This window comes from Arachis duranensis, chromosome 6 (assembly GCF_000817695.3).
Source record: "Arachis duranensis cultivar V14167 chromosome 6, aradu.V14167.gnm2.J7QH, whole genome shotgun sequence".
In the NCBI taxonomy this organism is placed as follows: Eukaryota; Viridiplantae; Streptophyta; class Magnoliopsida; order Fabales; family Fabaceae; genus Arachis; species Arachis duranensis.
Genome location: NC_029777.3, coordinates 105,073,096 through 105,089,524, shown reverse-complemented (window position 1 = coordinate 105,089,524; position 16,429 = coordinate 105,073,096). Strand labels below are relative to the sequence as shown.

The window sequence follows — 16,429 nt, the reverse complement described above, 5'->3', positions numbered from 1 at the left end:
TTTAATGTCCTAAGTCATTAGGACATTACAATTTATAGTACTTCTAACATCTTTAAAGCCATTTTTTAAATTATTTTGCATAGAATAAAATATTTTTTTGTAGTATAATTTTAATAAATTTATTAAAAAACATTCATGAGCTATCAAGAATGGGTAGAAGAGTATTGTATAGAATTCGAATTACTCACCATATAATTTGAATCAGAGTGATTCGAACTTCCCCATGCGTAATTCGAATCATGTAATATCTCACTATATAATTTAAATAATTTTATTAAAAAATTATCATGAATATTTTTTAATAAATTTATTTAAATTATATCACAAAAAATATTTTATTCTATGCAAAATAATTTAAAAAATGGCTTAAAAGATGTTAGAAGTACTATAAAAATTTGTAATGTCCTAATGATTTAGGACATTAAAGAAATACTCCACATAGTCACTAATAATTTAGAAATTAAAGAAAAAATATTTTTATCATGTATTTACCTAAATCACTAGAATATTACAAACTTTTATAATACTCATAACATCTTTTAAGCCATTTTTTAAAATTATTTTGTATAGAATAAAATATATTTTTTTAATTTTTAAATTATTAATTTTTTTAATAACATTTTTTTAATAAATTATTAATTTTTTTAATAACATTTTTTTAATAAATTATTAATTTTTTAACAGCATAATTCGAATTATACCATGTAATTCGAACCAAACTGGTTCGAATTAGTATGTGCGTGTTTTGTGTGTAATTCGAACCAAGCTGGTTCGAATTAGTGTGTGCATGTGTTTGTGTATAATTCGAACCAAGCTGGTTCGAATTATGTAGAAATGGAGTTCGAATCAAGCTGGTTCGAACTACATATAAATATGCATTGGTGGATTGATGAAGCAGTTTTAGTGGCTGATTCACGTAAATTATTTTCTCCCTTGGCTTATTTCTGTATTTTGCCCTAAATTCAACTTACAGCAAGGTTGATTATCATTGAACTCATCAAAATAGTCATCATTGAATTAACCAATTACATCAAAATAGTCATCATTGAATTAACCAATTTATTCTTTCCCTGTTAAAAGAGACTGATTACATTGAACAAATCAGCATCATTTAACAAAAGATAGTAATATTTTCAGTACACAGTATACCAATCACAATTTTAACAAAAATTAACAAACTTTTTCAAAGATTAACAAGGATTATCACTCAAGTAAATCCTCTTTTAGAAAACTTGAAAGTTAAAACCAAAAAATGATAGTCTAGCATACTGCTACTCAATGTAGTTAGACTGTTACAGAAGACACACAGTTTAGCAAATCATTATATGAGAAGGCACATCTTTAGACATGTACAATTCTCAGCAACAAAGTTCCAAGCAGTGAACAAAAAGAAACCCAAAATGCACTATCCTTCTCTAATTTACTCTCTTTTTTTCTGGAATACCAAAAATGCTCCCGGCGTAATCCTCACCGCCTCTCTCTCACCCTCTCCTCTTCACAGATTAATTAACAATTATTCAACCCATAACAAGTTCATAGATTATTCAACAATTATTGTTTAAAAAAATAAAACCTAGAAGCTAGAAGCATAAAACAGAAGGGGAATTGGTGAACAGAACTGACCTGTGGAACTGAGCTGACGCCGGCGACGGTGGAACAGAGGTGCGCGACGGAGGCAGGAGGCGAGCCCGGCGATGGTGCTTCCAGAGCTAAAACGACGACGATGGTGGAGAGCTGCACGACCGCGACGGTAATCTTCGAAGCTCCAACTTGCGACGGCGACGGGAGCGGTCCAGTGGCTGGACGGAGGTGACGGAGACAGCTCGCCGGCGTTGACAGGAAGGACGAGCTCGAGGGTGTAGGGAGGGAGACAGCTGCACCGTTGCTGAGTTAGGGTTCCAGGTTTGGGTGGTTGCCTGGTTGGGTAATGGCGTAATGCACTAATGCTTGGGGATGTCCAGCACCACCATCTTTTCTTTTCTAAATAATAAGAGTAATTTTTTTAATTTAAATAATTTACGCTTTACTCATTAGAAAATAACAATCTGTATTTTATTTTTTTTAATGCATAACCCTTTTATAAGAATCTTCGACAAAAAATAATAGAAAATAACCATCTGTATTTTATTTATTTACATGCTTGATAATTATTTAATTGGAACAGTTTATTACTTATACAATTATAAAAAAACGTTAGAAAGGGATAATAACTATTTAATTGAAATATCGTGTTGATGATTATGTATCACACATCTGTTTTTGTCATCTTTTACCAAAAATTCAGACTCATACGTCTAATAAAAATAAAGGAGAAAGAAGGAATGGTCATTTTATACTTCGTAAAAGAAAAAGAAAAAGAAAAAGGAAAATTTTCCATTGCTGGCTTTCGCTACTCTCAGGTCTCAGCTGGTTCGGTCATTTCTTGTGTCATTTTTCTCTCCGTCACTCAGCACACCATAACTTTCCATGTCGTCCTTCTTCACTCTGAGAAAATCCTCACCGTTAATCTACCGTTTCCCAATCCAACGGTCCTTCAAGATCCGCAACTCTTCAACAACCTCACCATCTTCCTCCTCCTCCTCCCCTTCGGCACCGTCTCTCCTGAATCGTAGTAGCAGTAGCACCAACCCGCACTACACTCCTCCGCGGGGCTCCGGTCTCGGTCCTAATTGGGCTTGGGCCCTTGCCGCGGGCTCAGGCCTTGGGGTTCTCCTGCATTACCTCGCTAAGCCCAATTCCCAATTCGACTCTCCGTTCTTATCGAAATTACTGCCTTCTGTTGACTCGTGGTCAACTCCTCCTGGCAACGAAGTTGAGTCTGACCGTCGTTCCACACCGTCGTTGTTTAGAAAACTGTCCCTTCCAGAAAGTTCTAGTTTCTTCCTTATTGGAGGTAATTTTTTTAATAAATTTCTGTCCATAATTTTGTTTTATTTTTCTTTATTGATGTGGTAGGGTGGGTTGATTTCTGTTTTTGCTAATGTTGGTGGATCAGATTATATTGATTGTTAGATGAGAAATGTTCTCTGAATATCTATCATTTCTTACACTGTGCTAAGACTTACTTGATCACTATTCGATTTTGATTTGATTTAGATGCGTACAGAAGAAAGGTGTTTTTCAACTATGAGAAGCGGATACGGTTGCGAAGCCCACCCGAAAAGGTACATTACTATTTTTTGTTTTTTGGAAAGGCATATGAACTTGTTCATATTCAGTAACTAATCTGTAAAATAATAGTATCTCTATTCACATTTATGATAAATTCAATGAATGGTTTTAATCCTTTGACTAAATCTACAATATTAAGCTTCCTTTTTAGTATCAGGATAGTAGCAATGAACACTGATAAAATTCAATCAAACTTTGATTGTTTTCTTCCTTTATTTATTTACCTATCTGGTTGAGTTTTGAGTGAAAGATTAAGTATGCTGATTACTGAACCGTGAACACTGAACACTGACATTACATATATTGCACATTCATGCATTGCATACGTTGTTAATGTTTGGGAGCCATAGTTTGGGAACCATAGGAAGCCATAACTTTTTTTTTGGGCTTCTTTTAATGCATTCGTTTTCTTATTTTTTATTCCTTAATTATTGCTGAAATAAATGGATAATATTAGATGTAATAAACATGTAATTATAGATGTTAAGTTAAATAAAATAATTTTGTGTTATTGTCTCCCTAGCATTACTTTTGTTAACATGTCTTACTGGTACTTAAAATGTTAAATATCTCCTTGTTGTTAACCGTAGAGTAAATTTGGTTAAGGGTCTAAGTCCCTCCATTGGAGAGTGATCACTGCATTAACAATCTCTTCTCTCGTTTTTAAGGTTTTTGAATACTTTGCTTCTTATCGTACCCCAGAAGGAGAACTACTTATGAAACCAGCAGATCTAATGCGAGCAGTGGTTCCTGTTTTCCCCCCATCTGAATCCCATCTTGTAAGAGATGGGTACCTGAAAGGAGAAAGAAGTCCTGGTCATTTACGGTGTGCTCCTTCGGAATTTTTTATGCTTTTTGATGTAAATGGTGATGGCCTTATATCTTTCAAAGAGTGAGTCATCTGTATTCCTTATAACTATTATGTCATCTTTGAAGATTATTTTGATAGAGTAGGATGTATTAACTATTAGCTTCTCTTCTCTTTACTTTTCTTTTCTTTTCTATTTGTTTATGACATTGTTTGCTCTTTACGGTGAATATGCGCCTAGTGGGAGAAGACATGTTATATTAACCTTCTATGCTTCTACTTCTAGAAGACTTGTCTGCTTTTATTTGTGTATAATGACTATTTATTGACTTCTGGAGCAGGTATATCTTTTTTGTAACACTACTCAGCATTCCAGAGTCAAGCTTTTCTATAGCATTTAAAATGTTTGATGTGGACAATAATGGGTGAGTGCTCATGCTACTTCTATGATGTGTTAATCAATATGATTCATTATTTATTCTACCATATATTCTACTTTTACTTAATTTTAACCAATACAATAACTAGTCATCTTTGACCATGAAGACATCACGAATAGTTTATTGCTAATAAAATTTGATGAGACATTTTGAATTGGATTTGCCAACCTATAGGTGCTTGCTCTAAGTATTTTTCTCTCTAGGTCATACTAATTATTCCCCGTCTACAGGGAGATAAACAAGGAAGAATTCAAAAAAGTGATGGCATTGATGCGATCTCATCATCGACAAGGTGTTCAGCACAGAGATGGATTGCGAATTGGCCTAAAGGTGATTGATTCTGTGGAAAATGGAGGGATGTTGGAGTATTTCTTTGGTAAAGATGGAAATGAATGTCTCCAGCATGACAAATTCGTACAGTTTTTGAGAGATTTACATGAGGAAGTAAGTTTCCAGTTGCTTCATTTTCTGCATAAGCCATTTTGAGTTTCGATCGAGTATGTGGGAAGATTCCTCATTCTCCGGATGAACTGAATGCTCTTCTTTGTATTGGTGAGTTCTTTCTTAATTCCCCTTTTGTATATGCAGATTGTGAGGCTGGAGTTTTCTCATTATGACTACAAATCTCAAAAAACCATATCAGCCAAGGATTTTGGACTCTCCATGGTTGCTTCTGCTGACATAGGTCATCTAGACAAGTTGCTTGACCGGGTTGATCAGTTGGACAATGATCAACGTCTCAAGAATGTACGCATCACATTTGAAGAGTTTAAAAACTTTGCAGAGCTACGCAAAAAATTGTTACCATTTTCATTGGCGCTTTTCAGTTGTGGAAAAGTAAATGGTCTATTAACCAGAGATGATTTTCAGCGAGCTGCATCACAAGTACGGCATTTTTCTTTGATATTTTTGTTTGCTTAAGTAAATAGTGATGGTTAAGGAGAACAATTAAGAATTTATTTTGACATATATTGTAAACCGTGGACTATGAAATCTAAATTTTGTTCCTCTGTTTTGATTTCAGGTATGTGGCATATCTCTCTCTGACAACGTAGTTGACATTGTTTTCCATTTGTTTGATGCAAATTGGGACAGAAACCTAAGCGCAGATGAGTTTGTGAGAGTGTTACACAAGCGAGAAAGGGACATTGTACAGCCTGTGGAGGCAGGAATCTTTGGTTTCTTGTCTTGTTGCTGGAACTGTACGGATAATCTATCACGCTTTCGGTTGTTTTAGATAATCTGAGTTTGCGGTACCCTTATACAAGACAGATTGGGTACTAAACTAAACTTTAACTCCCTCTGTTTCTCTTTATTTGTCACCATGAAAATATATGGTACACATTTTGATCAATGTTTTTGTTATGGTGTACCACATTTTCACAATAACAAATAAAAGAAGCAGAGAGAATATTTTGATACCTGGAAAATATCAAAACTAATATGTTGTAGAATAAATGTGTGGAATTGGCACTGAAATGGTCAGTGGCACTAAAAAAGAGTTCTGATTTTGGTGGAAAAATGAGGGAGGGAAGGGAAGGACACAAGTTTAAAGTTTGGTTCATTTTTTTCCTTTTTTACCAAACCCTCCTCTTCTCTGCTTTTCCATATGAAATCATAACTCACACATCTTTATAGAGAGGTTTTTGGTTGTGGAAACCCCTGATATGTGGAACACCTTTTCCCTGTAAATACTAAATAGTAACTGACCTGACCTCAGCTTTGTAGTTGGTAACCATGCCAATTCTCTGTTTCTTGTTCCATAATATTTGTATTTGGAGAATTTTAATGTTAACAAATTTCACTATATTGGGAAAGAATACCTGCGAAAAATATGAGAATTTGTACTAGTTAGAAACGAAAGTAGCATTCAATGGGATTCTATTATACTGGAACTCGTATGCACAAGAATATATGAGAATTGTGCATCATTTTCATTAGACAATATTTAGTCAATAATTGGTATAAAGTTGCATAATAATAATAATTCTAATTAAGGACAGTATGGAATATTTATTTTTAGAAGAATCATTAAAAAAGTTTTTGTCAAAATTATCAGAAATGGTTTAATTATTAATTAGTTTAAATATAATACTGTAAAAGGTATTATATGATTACCCTCACATCCTGTGTAGATTGTTTGTACTTTGTACCCTGACACAAATATAGAAAGAAGCACCACGTGTTTGAGTGTTTCAAATGAAGAGCAATGGAAGGATTGAGAAGTAAAAGGAACCTTTTCTCCCCGAATATGCTTCCCACCAGATGTTGGGGCCAGATTACACAGTAAATCCTAAATCCCCCTATTTTTTAGCCTCCATATTTGAACCTTGTCTTTGTCAACCCCACACCCAACACTCCAACCTTTTTTTGTTCTTTTTTTTTTACTTCCTCTTTTACCTTCTCTGTTTTCTTTTTCAATCACTCTCAATTAGAACAAATAATCCACTTTAATTTTAGGTCACCCCATAATAAATTATTCTTCTTCTCCTTCATCCTCCTTCTTTCAACGTTGACCTGAGGGAAACACAACACAATCCCTTGGCCATAGGGGGAAAGAAGAAAACAAGAAAGACAGAAAGAGCCACAAAAATCAATATCACCACCAATCATCATCTTGTTGGAATCCAATCCAATTCAATTCAATATCACGCGTAATTGTATATTCCTATCCCTAATCCTTTCTTAATTTTTACCCTTTTTTCTGAATCAATTGTCATACGATTAAGCATCAGGAAATAAGAATTTCTATCCAAGTTCTCGTATTGCTTTAAAGTTACATATATATATATTTAGTTTGTTTCACTTATGTTGCTTTGTTGTGTTCTTTGATTGCAATAACAATTCACAACTTTTATTGGAAATTTGGATTGATTTGTAGGGACCAATATTGGAAATTTTTACTGGTTTTTGAGTGACCAATTATGGGGAAGCCAACAGGGAAAAAGAAAGATCATGAAAGTCCCAAGGCAAAAGATGCTAAGGTTCCTGCTACTACTAAGACTATGGACCGTAGCGCCTCAAAGGCCCTTGATGATGACACTGCCATGTTCATCAACATGGCACAAGAGCTCAAGGAAGAAGGCAACAGGCTATATCAGAAGAAGGATCATGAAGCTGCCATGTTGAAGTTTGAGAAGGCTTTGAAGCTCCTACCGAAGAATCACATTGATGCTGCACACCTTCACACAAGTATGGCCGTCTGTTACATGCAAATGGGACTAGGGGAGTACCCTCATGCCATCAACGAATGCAATATGGCGTTAGAAGTCTCGCCTAGATATAGCAGGGCTCTGTTGAAGAGGGCAAAGTGCTATGCGGCCTTGAATCGGTTGGATTTGGCGATGAGGGATGTTAGGATTGTTTTGAATTGGGAGCCTAATAACCTTACAGCATTGGAGATCCAGGATAGTCTGAGAATTACAATGGAAGAAAAGGGTATCACTATAGATGAGACTGAGATTGCTTTGGCTACAATTGCAGAGCCTCCAGGTGCCCGATTGCGAAAAGTGGTGAGGGAGAAGCTAAAGAAGAAGAAAGGTCATCACCAGAAAAGTGACGAGAAGATGGAGGAGGATAAGGAGGTTGTGCACAAGGAGGTGGTGCAAAAGGATCATGTGCAGGAGAATGTGAAGAGTCATGTTAAGGATAAGGATAAGGAAGTGGTCAAGAACACAATCGAGAAAGACAATTTGGAAGCAAGACCTGTTAAGCGGCAAGAAAAGCCGGTTACAAGGACAGTGAAGTTCATATTTGGAGAGGATATAAGATGGGCGCAGCTGCCGGTGAATTGTAGTTTGAGGATGATAAGGGATACAATAAAGGATCGGTTTCCACAATTGAAGGGTGTTCTTGTGAAGTATAAGGATCGAGAAGGTGATTTTGTTACAATAACCAATGTTGCTGATTTAAGGCTAGCTGAAAGTTCCGGTAATGTGCTGGGATCAATTCGACTTTATATTACAGAAGTGGATCCTTCACAGGAACCATCTTATGATGATAAAACCATGGTGAGTGGGGTGCCAACTTATGTTAGCAAATCAGGTGAGGATATAGAGAATGTAGCTAGGCAAAGAGCCGAACCGGTAGCAAACCGGGTGATTACTGTGGAGGACTGGCTTGTCCAGTTTGCAAGGCTGTTCAAGAACCATGTTGGGTTTGACTCCGATGCATATCTAGATATTCACGAGGTTGGAATGAAGCTATATTCCGAAGCAATGGAGGATACTGCATCGGATGATGATGCTCAAGAACTGTTTGAAATTGCAGCAGATAAATTTCAAGAAATGGCAGCTTTGGCATTGTTTAATTGGGGGAATGTTCACATGTCTAGGGCGAGGAAGCGTGTATCCTCTGCAGAGGATGGATCAAGAGAGTCTTTGGAGAGTATCAAGTCTGCATATGACTGGGCTCAAAATGAGTACACAAAAGCAGAAACGAGATACGAAGAGGCCGTGAGAATCAAACCCGACTTCTATGAAGGACTTCTTGCACTCGGGTATCAGCAATTTGAGCAAGCAAAGCTTCATTGGTGTTATTCGGTGGCAACCAATAAGGACCTGGACATTGGTGCTTCTGAAGAGGTTTTGCAGTACTATAACAAGGCAGAGGATAGCATGGAGAAAGGCATGTTGATGTGGGAAGAGATTGAGGAGCAGCGTTTGAATGGATTATCCAAATTCGACAAATATAAAGAACAGTTAGAGAAAATGGATTTGCATAATCTTTTCCGGGATGTTTCTCCGGAGGAAGCCGAAGAGCAGGCTTCAAAGATGAGGTTACAGGTATATCTTTTATGGGGAACGTTGTTGTATGAGCGCTCTGTTGTGGAATATAAGCTAGGCCTACCCACATGGGAGGAATGCTTGGAGGTTGCTGTTGAAAAGTTTGAACTAGCTGGAGCTTCTTCGACCGACATTGGTGTCATGATAAAGAATCACAGTTCTAATACAACAGCACTTGGAGGTATGTTTACATCTCACATCCATTTTGAGTCTCAATTATTTCAGGGCACTAAGAACACATTTTTAAATTTTAATAATCACAGGGTTCAAAATTGACGAGATAGTGCAAGCATGGAATGAGATGTATGATGGGTGGCAATTTGATGTTCCATCATTTCGACTTGAACCGTTGTTTCGTCGGCGTGTTCCAAAACTACATGACATCTTGGAGCAATTTTGAGTGTTCTTACTTAGAGTTTGTTGTTCTTTAGAAGCATATATAATGCTTCTGTTTTGTCTATTACATATTTTTGAAGGCTTCCTCCTCCTCTAAGACAGGTAAGTAAGACTGTGCTTATACTCCAGTTTCTTTGCATGATGCTTCTGCTTTCATTAGTAATTAAATGCTAGATTTGCATTTTACTTTTGCTAGGAAAATTAAGTGTTTTTTGTCTCGACTCTTCCGACATGAATGATCCTTTATTCCTTTCTGTTGTTTGTCTTGCAAAGTTGAAATGATAATTTTCCCATTCCTAACTTGAGAGATGTTTTTACAAGTATTCTTGTGGTGGAAATGATAGTAAAAAAGCTTTGGAAACGCATGTATGGAAACATGGGGTGCATGTGATTGACCTTAGAATAACTATTACTGACTGGATAATTGTGATTAGTTGACAAATGCTTAGGTTCATGTTTCCTTGTATTATAATTTGATGCTGCTGTCTTTAGTACTACCTGAGATTTCTTTGAAGAAGCAATATGAGTTATTGATAAGACTCCAGTTAGGTTAGGTCAGCTAAGACATGCTTAGTATTATTTATGGGAGAAGGATCATCATATTTCAAATTTGAATTGTTTTTATGTGGAGATTGTGTGAGAAATAGGCTTTGGTAAGATGTTAGGAAGTATTCCGCAACTAACTGAAAAGCTTCTTATGGGGAAGAATAGTATTATTCCTCCAACTGAAAACATTTGAGGGATTTCATGGCCTCGTAATTGTTGTCTACATATTGAAAATTATAAGAGAATATCAATCACAAACAGAAAGAGTAAAGCAGAAACCAGGGATTGCAAAATAGGATTGGCTTCTGAAATGACATAATTCATGATGATTTGTTTTTTGGTCATTGTCGGATTACATGATATAACCGACCTGCCTAGTAGAATAAGGCTTTGTTACTCCTGTTGGATTGCATGATAGTGCATATAATTCAATATTTTATTTTCTTCTAATCCTTTCAGTTAAGTTGTATCTATATAATGTCAATGATGACATTGTATCTCTTTGATTGCAGGGATTTTTTTTCTTTTTTTTTTATATTTTCTTCCCCTCCATACTGCTTTGATTAGCTCATTGATGGTTGCTGAGATTGGATTATTTTTTCATTTCCATGTCAATTTTGAATGAAGTTGGGATGTCATTCTAGAAAGCATTGTTATATGTATATTTTTTAAATCTTTTATTAGGGGATTATGGTGTAAGGTTGTCATTCTTTTCGGTTGTAATACCAGTATATGATTTCATTTATTGGCAAGGGAGTGAGGTGACTTGAATTTTTCGGTTGGAAAAAGGAAAAAACCAATAAAATGATTGTTCAGTGTGTTTTGGTCAGCTGAGGTTTGCTGATTATTTTGGTTGTCAAATTGCCATTTTGTAACATTATATGATTGTCATATAGCAAAAAGTATGTATTTTCATCCTATATTCCTTTGTTACTAACTTATTATATACTCTCCTTTTTCCACTTTTTAATTTACATATTGAGGAAACGGTGTTATACGTTGTTACTGGCTCATTGTGTATTATCTTGAGGTGTGAAATTTGAAAAACGGCTAGAAACAAATGGGACCATTTGATTTAGGGAGGCCACATATTGGAGGGTCGGTATTGAGCTTCTTAATTTTTTTATTTTTTAAAATCTCAAAACTAACCCTCCAATTTCCCAACCTTAAAAATAAAGAAAAAAGAAAAACCTCAAATGGGAGGCTCCGACTTGCAACCCTTTAAATTTGAATTTGTGTGTGTGTTTTGATTGTGATTTGTCAAATTGGAATTTGAATAAAAGTGATTTTATAGAATTGATTTTGGATAGAAGTAAGTTTGGCAATTCTATACTAAAATTGATTTTGATAAAATAAATATTGTTTGAATAATATTAGTTAAAATTACTTTTAGATAAATAATTACTTAAAAGGACATGATATTAAATTATAATGTTATCTTTTTATACATATTTAATTTTTCTTTTATACTTTCTTTTTCATATGTTTTTTATATAGTATATTTTTAGTACTCTTAGTACTCTTTTTTAGTACACTATAATTTTTAACTATTATTATTATTTATGATTAATTTTTTTGTTTAATTTATTTTACCTAATAGGATCAATAAATTCTATTATAAAACGATAATAATAAATATAATACACAAAAATTACAACTATAAAAATATATAATGTCAAATAAAAAATTAATACAAAATATAAATAATAAATAATAAATAAAGGTTCATATAGAGAGAAATAATAAGAATTTTATAAATAATGCAATAACATGTATGAAGAATAAAGTAGGTAAAAGAAAAATAAATGTTAAATGTAGTGACTAAAAGCCTGTTAGTGCAACGGAAAAACTAGAAATTATTGCTTCTTATAAACGTGGTTTTATGAACAAAATCACTTTTATGTTTGTAGAGAAGAAAATTAGTCAAACAAAAAATTAAACATTTCAAGGAGTTGTAACGTACTTTTTTGTTCAAACGTGGTTGACAAACACAATAGCCGGACGCTTATTTTGGATTGAATTTTTTTTTTCTCTTTCAAAATTATACTTATTTGAGATTTGATACAGTAATCAACAATGCTATAGCATATAAAATTATAAAAAATGTTAAGTGAACAAGTATTTTTGTAACTGCTAAAAGTTATTTTTTAAAATAATAAAAAAATTTTAAAATTAACATAGTCATTCTGAACATGAATATTTTTTTAAAGAAAAATAGAATTATAGAAATAAAAAACGCAGAAAAGGCAAGGGGGAAAGACACGATAGTAACTGGTAAGTGGGCGAGGGCGACAGAGGGAAATAAAGAAAATTAAAAAAAAAGGTATATGCAGAACATAAGGCAAAAGTGAGGAAAAAAAAAACGGAGAGGGAAATTTGGTTGGAAAGAAATTTGTTCATCACTGACTACCAATTAGCAATTACTTGGCTAGTATTGACTATTATTTTTGTACATGGAACAAGACCCTTTTTAATGAAATTGTGTTACTAACATGAACACCAAAAATCATTAATAAAATAGAAGAAAACTGTGTTACAGAGTAAAATAAAGAAACAATAACAAGACTGACCAAAGACTAAATTTTGTTGTAAAAGTAGCATTTTCCTTTTATAACACGTAAAATAATTGGACACCTTACAGTATGTGTTCCATCGCTCCACAACAGTGACGATGAAACTACACTGTAGTCACTAAATTTCCCTCCAACAACATGAACAACAAAAGATTGTTTCTCCTTGACAGATTTAAACTCGAGTATGTTAGGCACAACAGTGATGTTGATGCCAGAAGGTTGTTGGATGTAAGCCTTATAGGTAGAGTTAGCGAATCCAACATTTGTAACTGTTCTTGTGAAATTAATCCTAAATGGTTTATTTGGTTCAATCTCAGCCGCAATTGCAGGATAATTAAAATCTTTTGTCATTGGTAGATGATGATGAGACGATGATGAAGGGCAAACACTTTTGTCTCCTGAGATTTTTCGAACTTCCATTGTATCATACCCAATTCTGCAAAGCAATTTCACATAGTCCTTTTTGGAAGCATCAAAAACTAGACCAGGATTTATGGCTCTAACTGGGTCCAAAAACCCTGATCCATAGGAGAATTCTGCGAGTTGACTTCCATTCATTGGTTTTGCAGTGGTCATAAGAGAAGACTTTATAACTGCCGGAGACCAATCAGGATGAAAAGTCTTAACATATGCAGCTGCACCAGCAACATGGGGGCATGCCATTGAGGTTCCAGAGAGTATGTTGTATTTCACAGATCTTTTATCTCTTTTATCAGGAGAAGGTGGTTTAAGAGGTGAGTAAGCAGCCAAAATGTCTACACCAGGAGCACTAATATCTGGCTTCATGATTTCTCTGATTTGCATATTAGGTCCTACAGAAGAGAATTCAGCAACAATTGGAGCACTATTGTTTATGAAGCCTGCACTACTCAGTATTTCAGCACTATTTGATGCAAACCCATTTATTGACTTCCCCAAAGGCATTAATCCATTGCCAAGCAAAACGCGATCCATAGTGGTAGCTGCAACAGTGAATAACCAAGGTGATACACTAAATGTTGCAGTGTTAGGACCATCGTTACCTGCAGAGTTTATAGTGAGGATCCCTTTTTTCATTGCATGAAACGATCCAATTGCTATGGCGTCTTTATCAAAGGTCACTTGCTCAGGTAGCCCAATTGAAATTGTGATAAGATCCACACCATCGGCAATGGCATCATCAAAAGCAGCCAATATGGCATCAGGTCTGCACCCTTGTTCATTACACACACTATAAGCAGCAATTCTTGCTGATGGGACACCTCCTCTTGCAACTCCTTCGGCGATTCCATTGAAGCTTGCTCCCACAACTTTATTCCCTGCTGCAATTGATGCTGTGTGAGTTCCATGCCCAACAATGTCTCTTGCTGAAGGTTGATCTTCTAGATAGTATCTTGCACCGATTATTTTATTGTTGCATCTGAAGTTTTTACCACCTTTGCATGCGCCTTTCCACTTTTTGGGAATTGGACCGAAACCATGATCGTTGAAGCTCTCTGACTCCGGCCAGATTCCGGTGTCTATAACTCCGATTATAACATCACTCTCAGCGGTTTTGTTTCTCTGTATCGATTCTTTGAACCCCATGAAGTCCCAAGACCTTGTAGTTTGTGGTTTGAGTGATTTGCTTGGAAAAACAGAAACCACTCCTTCCATCTTTTTCAGCTTCTCTCTTTCTTGGTTAGTGATCATTGCAGCAAAACCATTAAAGCTCTTATAATAACTTCTAACCATGTGATTTGTTGCATCGTTATCATTAGTAATTTGTTGCAGCATACTAAGATGGTGAGATGTTGGAGAATAATTATGCTTTGGGAGTGATCCCATGTATACAATGTGAAGATTCCTATCAGCATCATCAGCACTACTTACTAAGGATTTCATGATAAAATAGGCGTATAAGAAAAGAAGAAAATTATACTTGCCCATTGTTCAACTATGTTAGATACATGTATCCAATGGCTTGATTAATATAATCGATGTCTTAAGAGAGAATGTAAGTTGATTGATAAGATCAAAATAATTAAAATGAGATTTTGAACCTTTTTCTGCTTCTGTCTTTGATAAAATTGTGAAAGAATAGAAAAAGAAAAGAAAAGAGAAGAGGAAGAAATTTTTATTTATTGTTGATTGATTGAATTGTGAAGGTAAAACTAAATATATACAGAACATTGTTTACCAAAGATAAAAGTAAAGATAAGATAAGAAGATAATATAAAGATAAGATAAAATAATAAATATTAAAATTAGAACTAAATTCATGTATTTTATTGGGCTGAATTATGAGTCACGAGACTTTTTTATTGTTGTCATGGGCTAAAGCCTGAGATAAAAGAGTAATTTAATAAATTTTCTTATATATAATTGCTTTTAATTATTATGCAACATTAAAATTGAAGAAAAATATTAGCCATTCATCAAACACTCTTAATCCTCGTAAAAAAAATACGGTTTTTATTAATTATTTATATATTTTAATGGTGTTTATTTTGGTATGAGGATAAATTTTTATGTATCGATACAATAAAAATATGGACAAATTAAAACACGATACATGGATTATATTTTTCACGTTAGTAATTAATTTTTCTTTTTTTAAATACATATCAATCAATACTTTTACTAAATCACCCTTATAATTTAATAAAAATAAAAAACAATTTTTATTTAATATTACAGAAAGACTTAAATATTGTAAGACCCAGAAATTATTTTATTAAAAATAATTATTAAGAACTAAAAAATAATAAAAAATTTATATGATTTGGTTTAAATAATTGAGATTTTAAAATTTAATACTTCAATTTTTATAAACAAAAAAATTTATTATATTATCTCTAATTTTAAATTAAAATACTTTATTAAAAATTAATTAATAAATTAATAATCAAATAATATTTTAAAATAATTTTAAAGAATTAAATTAGAACACTAATTAATACTTTATATCCTAATTTAATTAAAATGACTAAATTTTAATTTATCCAAAAATACTTAATTTCATATTTTTCCCAAAACTAAATCCTAATTTTCAAATGGAAAACCCTAACCCTTTTTAGCCTAACCGCCATTCCCTTGAAAAAAAAAAAAACAACACAACACACGGACACGGGAAAGAAAGGGAGAACGGAGCGGGGGGAATCAAGGAAGAAGGAAGGGAATAAGAGGGAAGCAGAGAGCAGGGAAAAGAAAGGGAGACTGAATCTGTTGCTGGCTTGCTGCTGTTGGATAGCAGAACCGTCGTTGGTATTATTAACTAATAAATTATTATATAGACGAAATTAAAATAGATACAAATATTCATTAATGTATAATGTTATAAATTCATTAAGATATAAGATTAGGTTAGATTTTTTAACTTTCAAGAACACACGCTAGTTTGGGAAAGTATTTTTATAGTTAATTTCAAAAGCACCAACAGCCTTTCAAGGCTAAAATTACAATCTCATATCCTTTTTACTATCAAACACAAGGTGAAGTACTCTCAAAAGATTTACCAAACTGGATTTTATTGACTGTCAGTCTTAATCTCTTTATTTTTGCTTTTTCTTTTTGTTCACAAAATTCTTTTTGTTTATTTTTAACTGTGCATATAAAAATAATATTTATAATTTATAAGAGTAATATAGTAGAATAAATTGGTACATATAGTTTTAAAACATGGTTGGAAAAGGCGGCCTTTGTTAAAATAAGATAGCTTCACATACCTGTAACCTGAACACAAATAATAGA

At 33.8% G+C, this 16,429-nt stretch overlaps 4 protein-coding genes across 5 annotated transcripts in view; 2 read left to right on the top strand and 2 right to left on the bottom strand.

The window, feature by feature from the left end:
- Nucleotides 1–1,969, bottom strand: part of LOC107495333 (FAD-linked sulfhydryl oxidase ERV1) — an 8,425-nt gene extending 6,456 nt beyond the window's left edge. The window contains exon 1 of the mRNA XM_016116455.3: nucleotides 1,624–1,969. The gene's annotated coding sequence lies outside the window, so the exon portion shown is untranslated. The remainder of the gene's footprint in view (nucleotides 1–1,623) is intronic.
- A 356-nt stretch (nucleotides 1,970–2,325) lies between these two features.
- LOC107495331 (calcium uptake protein, mitochondrial) lies at nucleotides 2,326–6,228 on the top strand. The gene is made up of 7 exons (XM_016116452.3): nucleotides 2,326–2,893; nucleotides 3,097–3,164; nucleotides 3,840–4,063; nucleotides 4,321–4,404; nucleotides 4,650–4,863; nucleotides 5,008–5,304; nucleotides 5,444–6,228. Exons 1-7 carry the CDS (start codon nucleotides 2,467–2,469, stop codon nucleotides 5,654–5,656), a joined length of 1,527 nt encoding a protein of 508 aa, XP_015971938.1. The 5' UTR covers nucleotides 2,326–2,466; the 3' UTR covers nucleotides 5,657–6,228.
- A 1,115-nt stretch (nucleotides 6,229–7,343) lies between these two features.
- On the top strand, nucleotides 7,344–11,065 carry LOC107495329 (protein PHOX1). Of its 2 annotated transcripts, XR_002364377.2 has the most exons (3): nucleotides 7,344–9,384; nucleotides 9,467–9,701; nucleotides 10,658–11,065. XR_002364377.2 is itself a non-coding variant. In XM_052262690.1 (2 exons), exons 1-2 carry the CDS (start codon nucleotides 7,344–7,346, stop codon nucleotides 9,601–9,603), a joined length of 2,178 nt encoding a protein of 725 aa, XP_052118650.1. In that variant the 3' UTR covers nucleotides 9,604–10,642. The 2 variants fall into 2 exon arrangements, 1 of the variants encoding a protein (XP_052118650.1); XM_052262690.1 differs by lacking the exon at nucleotides 10,658–11,065 and having other exon boundaries at nucleotides 9,467–10,642.
- A 1,350-nt stretch (nucleotides 11,066–12,415) lies between these two features.
- Nucleotides 12,416–16,423, bottom strand: LOC107495330 (subtilisin-like protease SBT4.8). The gene is made up of 2 exons (XM_021125405.2): nucleotides 16,405–16,423; nucleotides 12,416–14,543 (listed from the first exon to the last, which is right to left on the bottom strand). The coding sequence occupies exon 2, from the start codon at nucleotides 14,522–14,524 to the stop codon at nucleotides 12,722–12,724; it is 1,803 nt and encodes a 600-aa protein (XP_020981064.1). The 5' UTR covers nucleotides 14,525–14,543; nucleotides 16,405–16,423; the 3' UTR covers nucleotides 12,416–12,721.
- Nucleotides 16,424–16,429: the final 6 nt, after the last annotated feature.

What these genes read in the sequence shown, in the direction of transcription:
- LOC107495331 (XM_016116452.3), top strand. Translation starts at nt 2,467, where the DNA reads ATGTCGTCCTTCTTCACTCTGAGAAAATCCTCACCGTTAATCTACCGT. An exon ending in TAGTTTCTTCCTTATTGGAG is followed by an intron (nt 2,894 to 3,096) that starts GTAATTTTTTTA and finishes GATTTGATTTAG; the next exon opens with ATGCGTACAGAAGAAAGGTG. An exon ending in TGAGAGATTTACATGAGGAA is followed by an intron (nt 4,864 to 5,007) that starts GTAAGTTTCCAG and finishes TTGTATATGCAG; the next exon opens with ATTGTGAGGCTGGAGTTTTC.
- LOC107495329 (XM_052262690.1), top strand. Translation starts at nt 7,344, where the DNA reads ATGGGGAAGCCAACAGGGAAAAAGAAAGATCATGAAAGTCCCAAGGCA. An exon ending in TAATACAACAGCACTTGGAG is followed by an intron (nt 9,385 to 9,466) that starts GTATGTTTACAT and finishes TAATAATCACAG; the next exon opens with GGTTCAAAATTGACGAGATA.
- LOC107495330 (XM_021125405.2), bottom strand. Translation starts at nt 14,524, where the DNA reads ATGGGATCACTCCCAAAGCATAATTATTCTCCAACATCTCACCATCTT.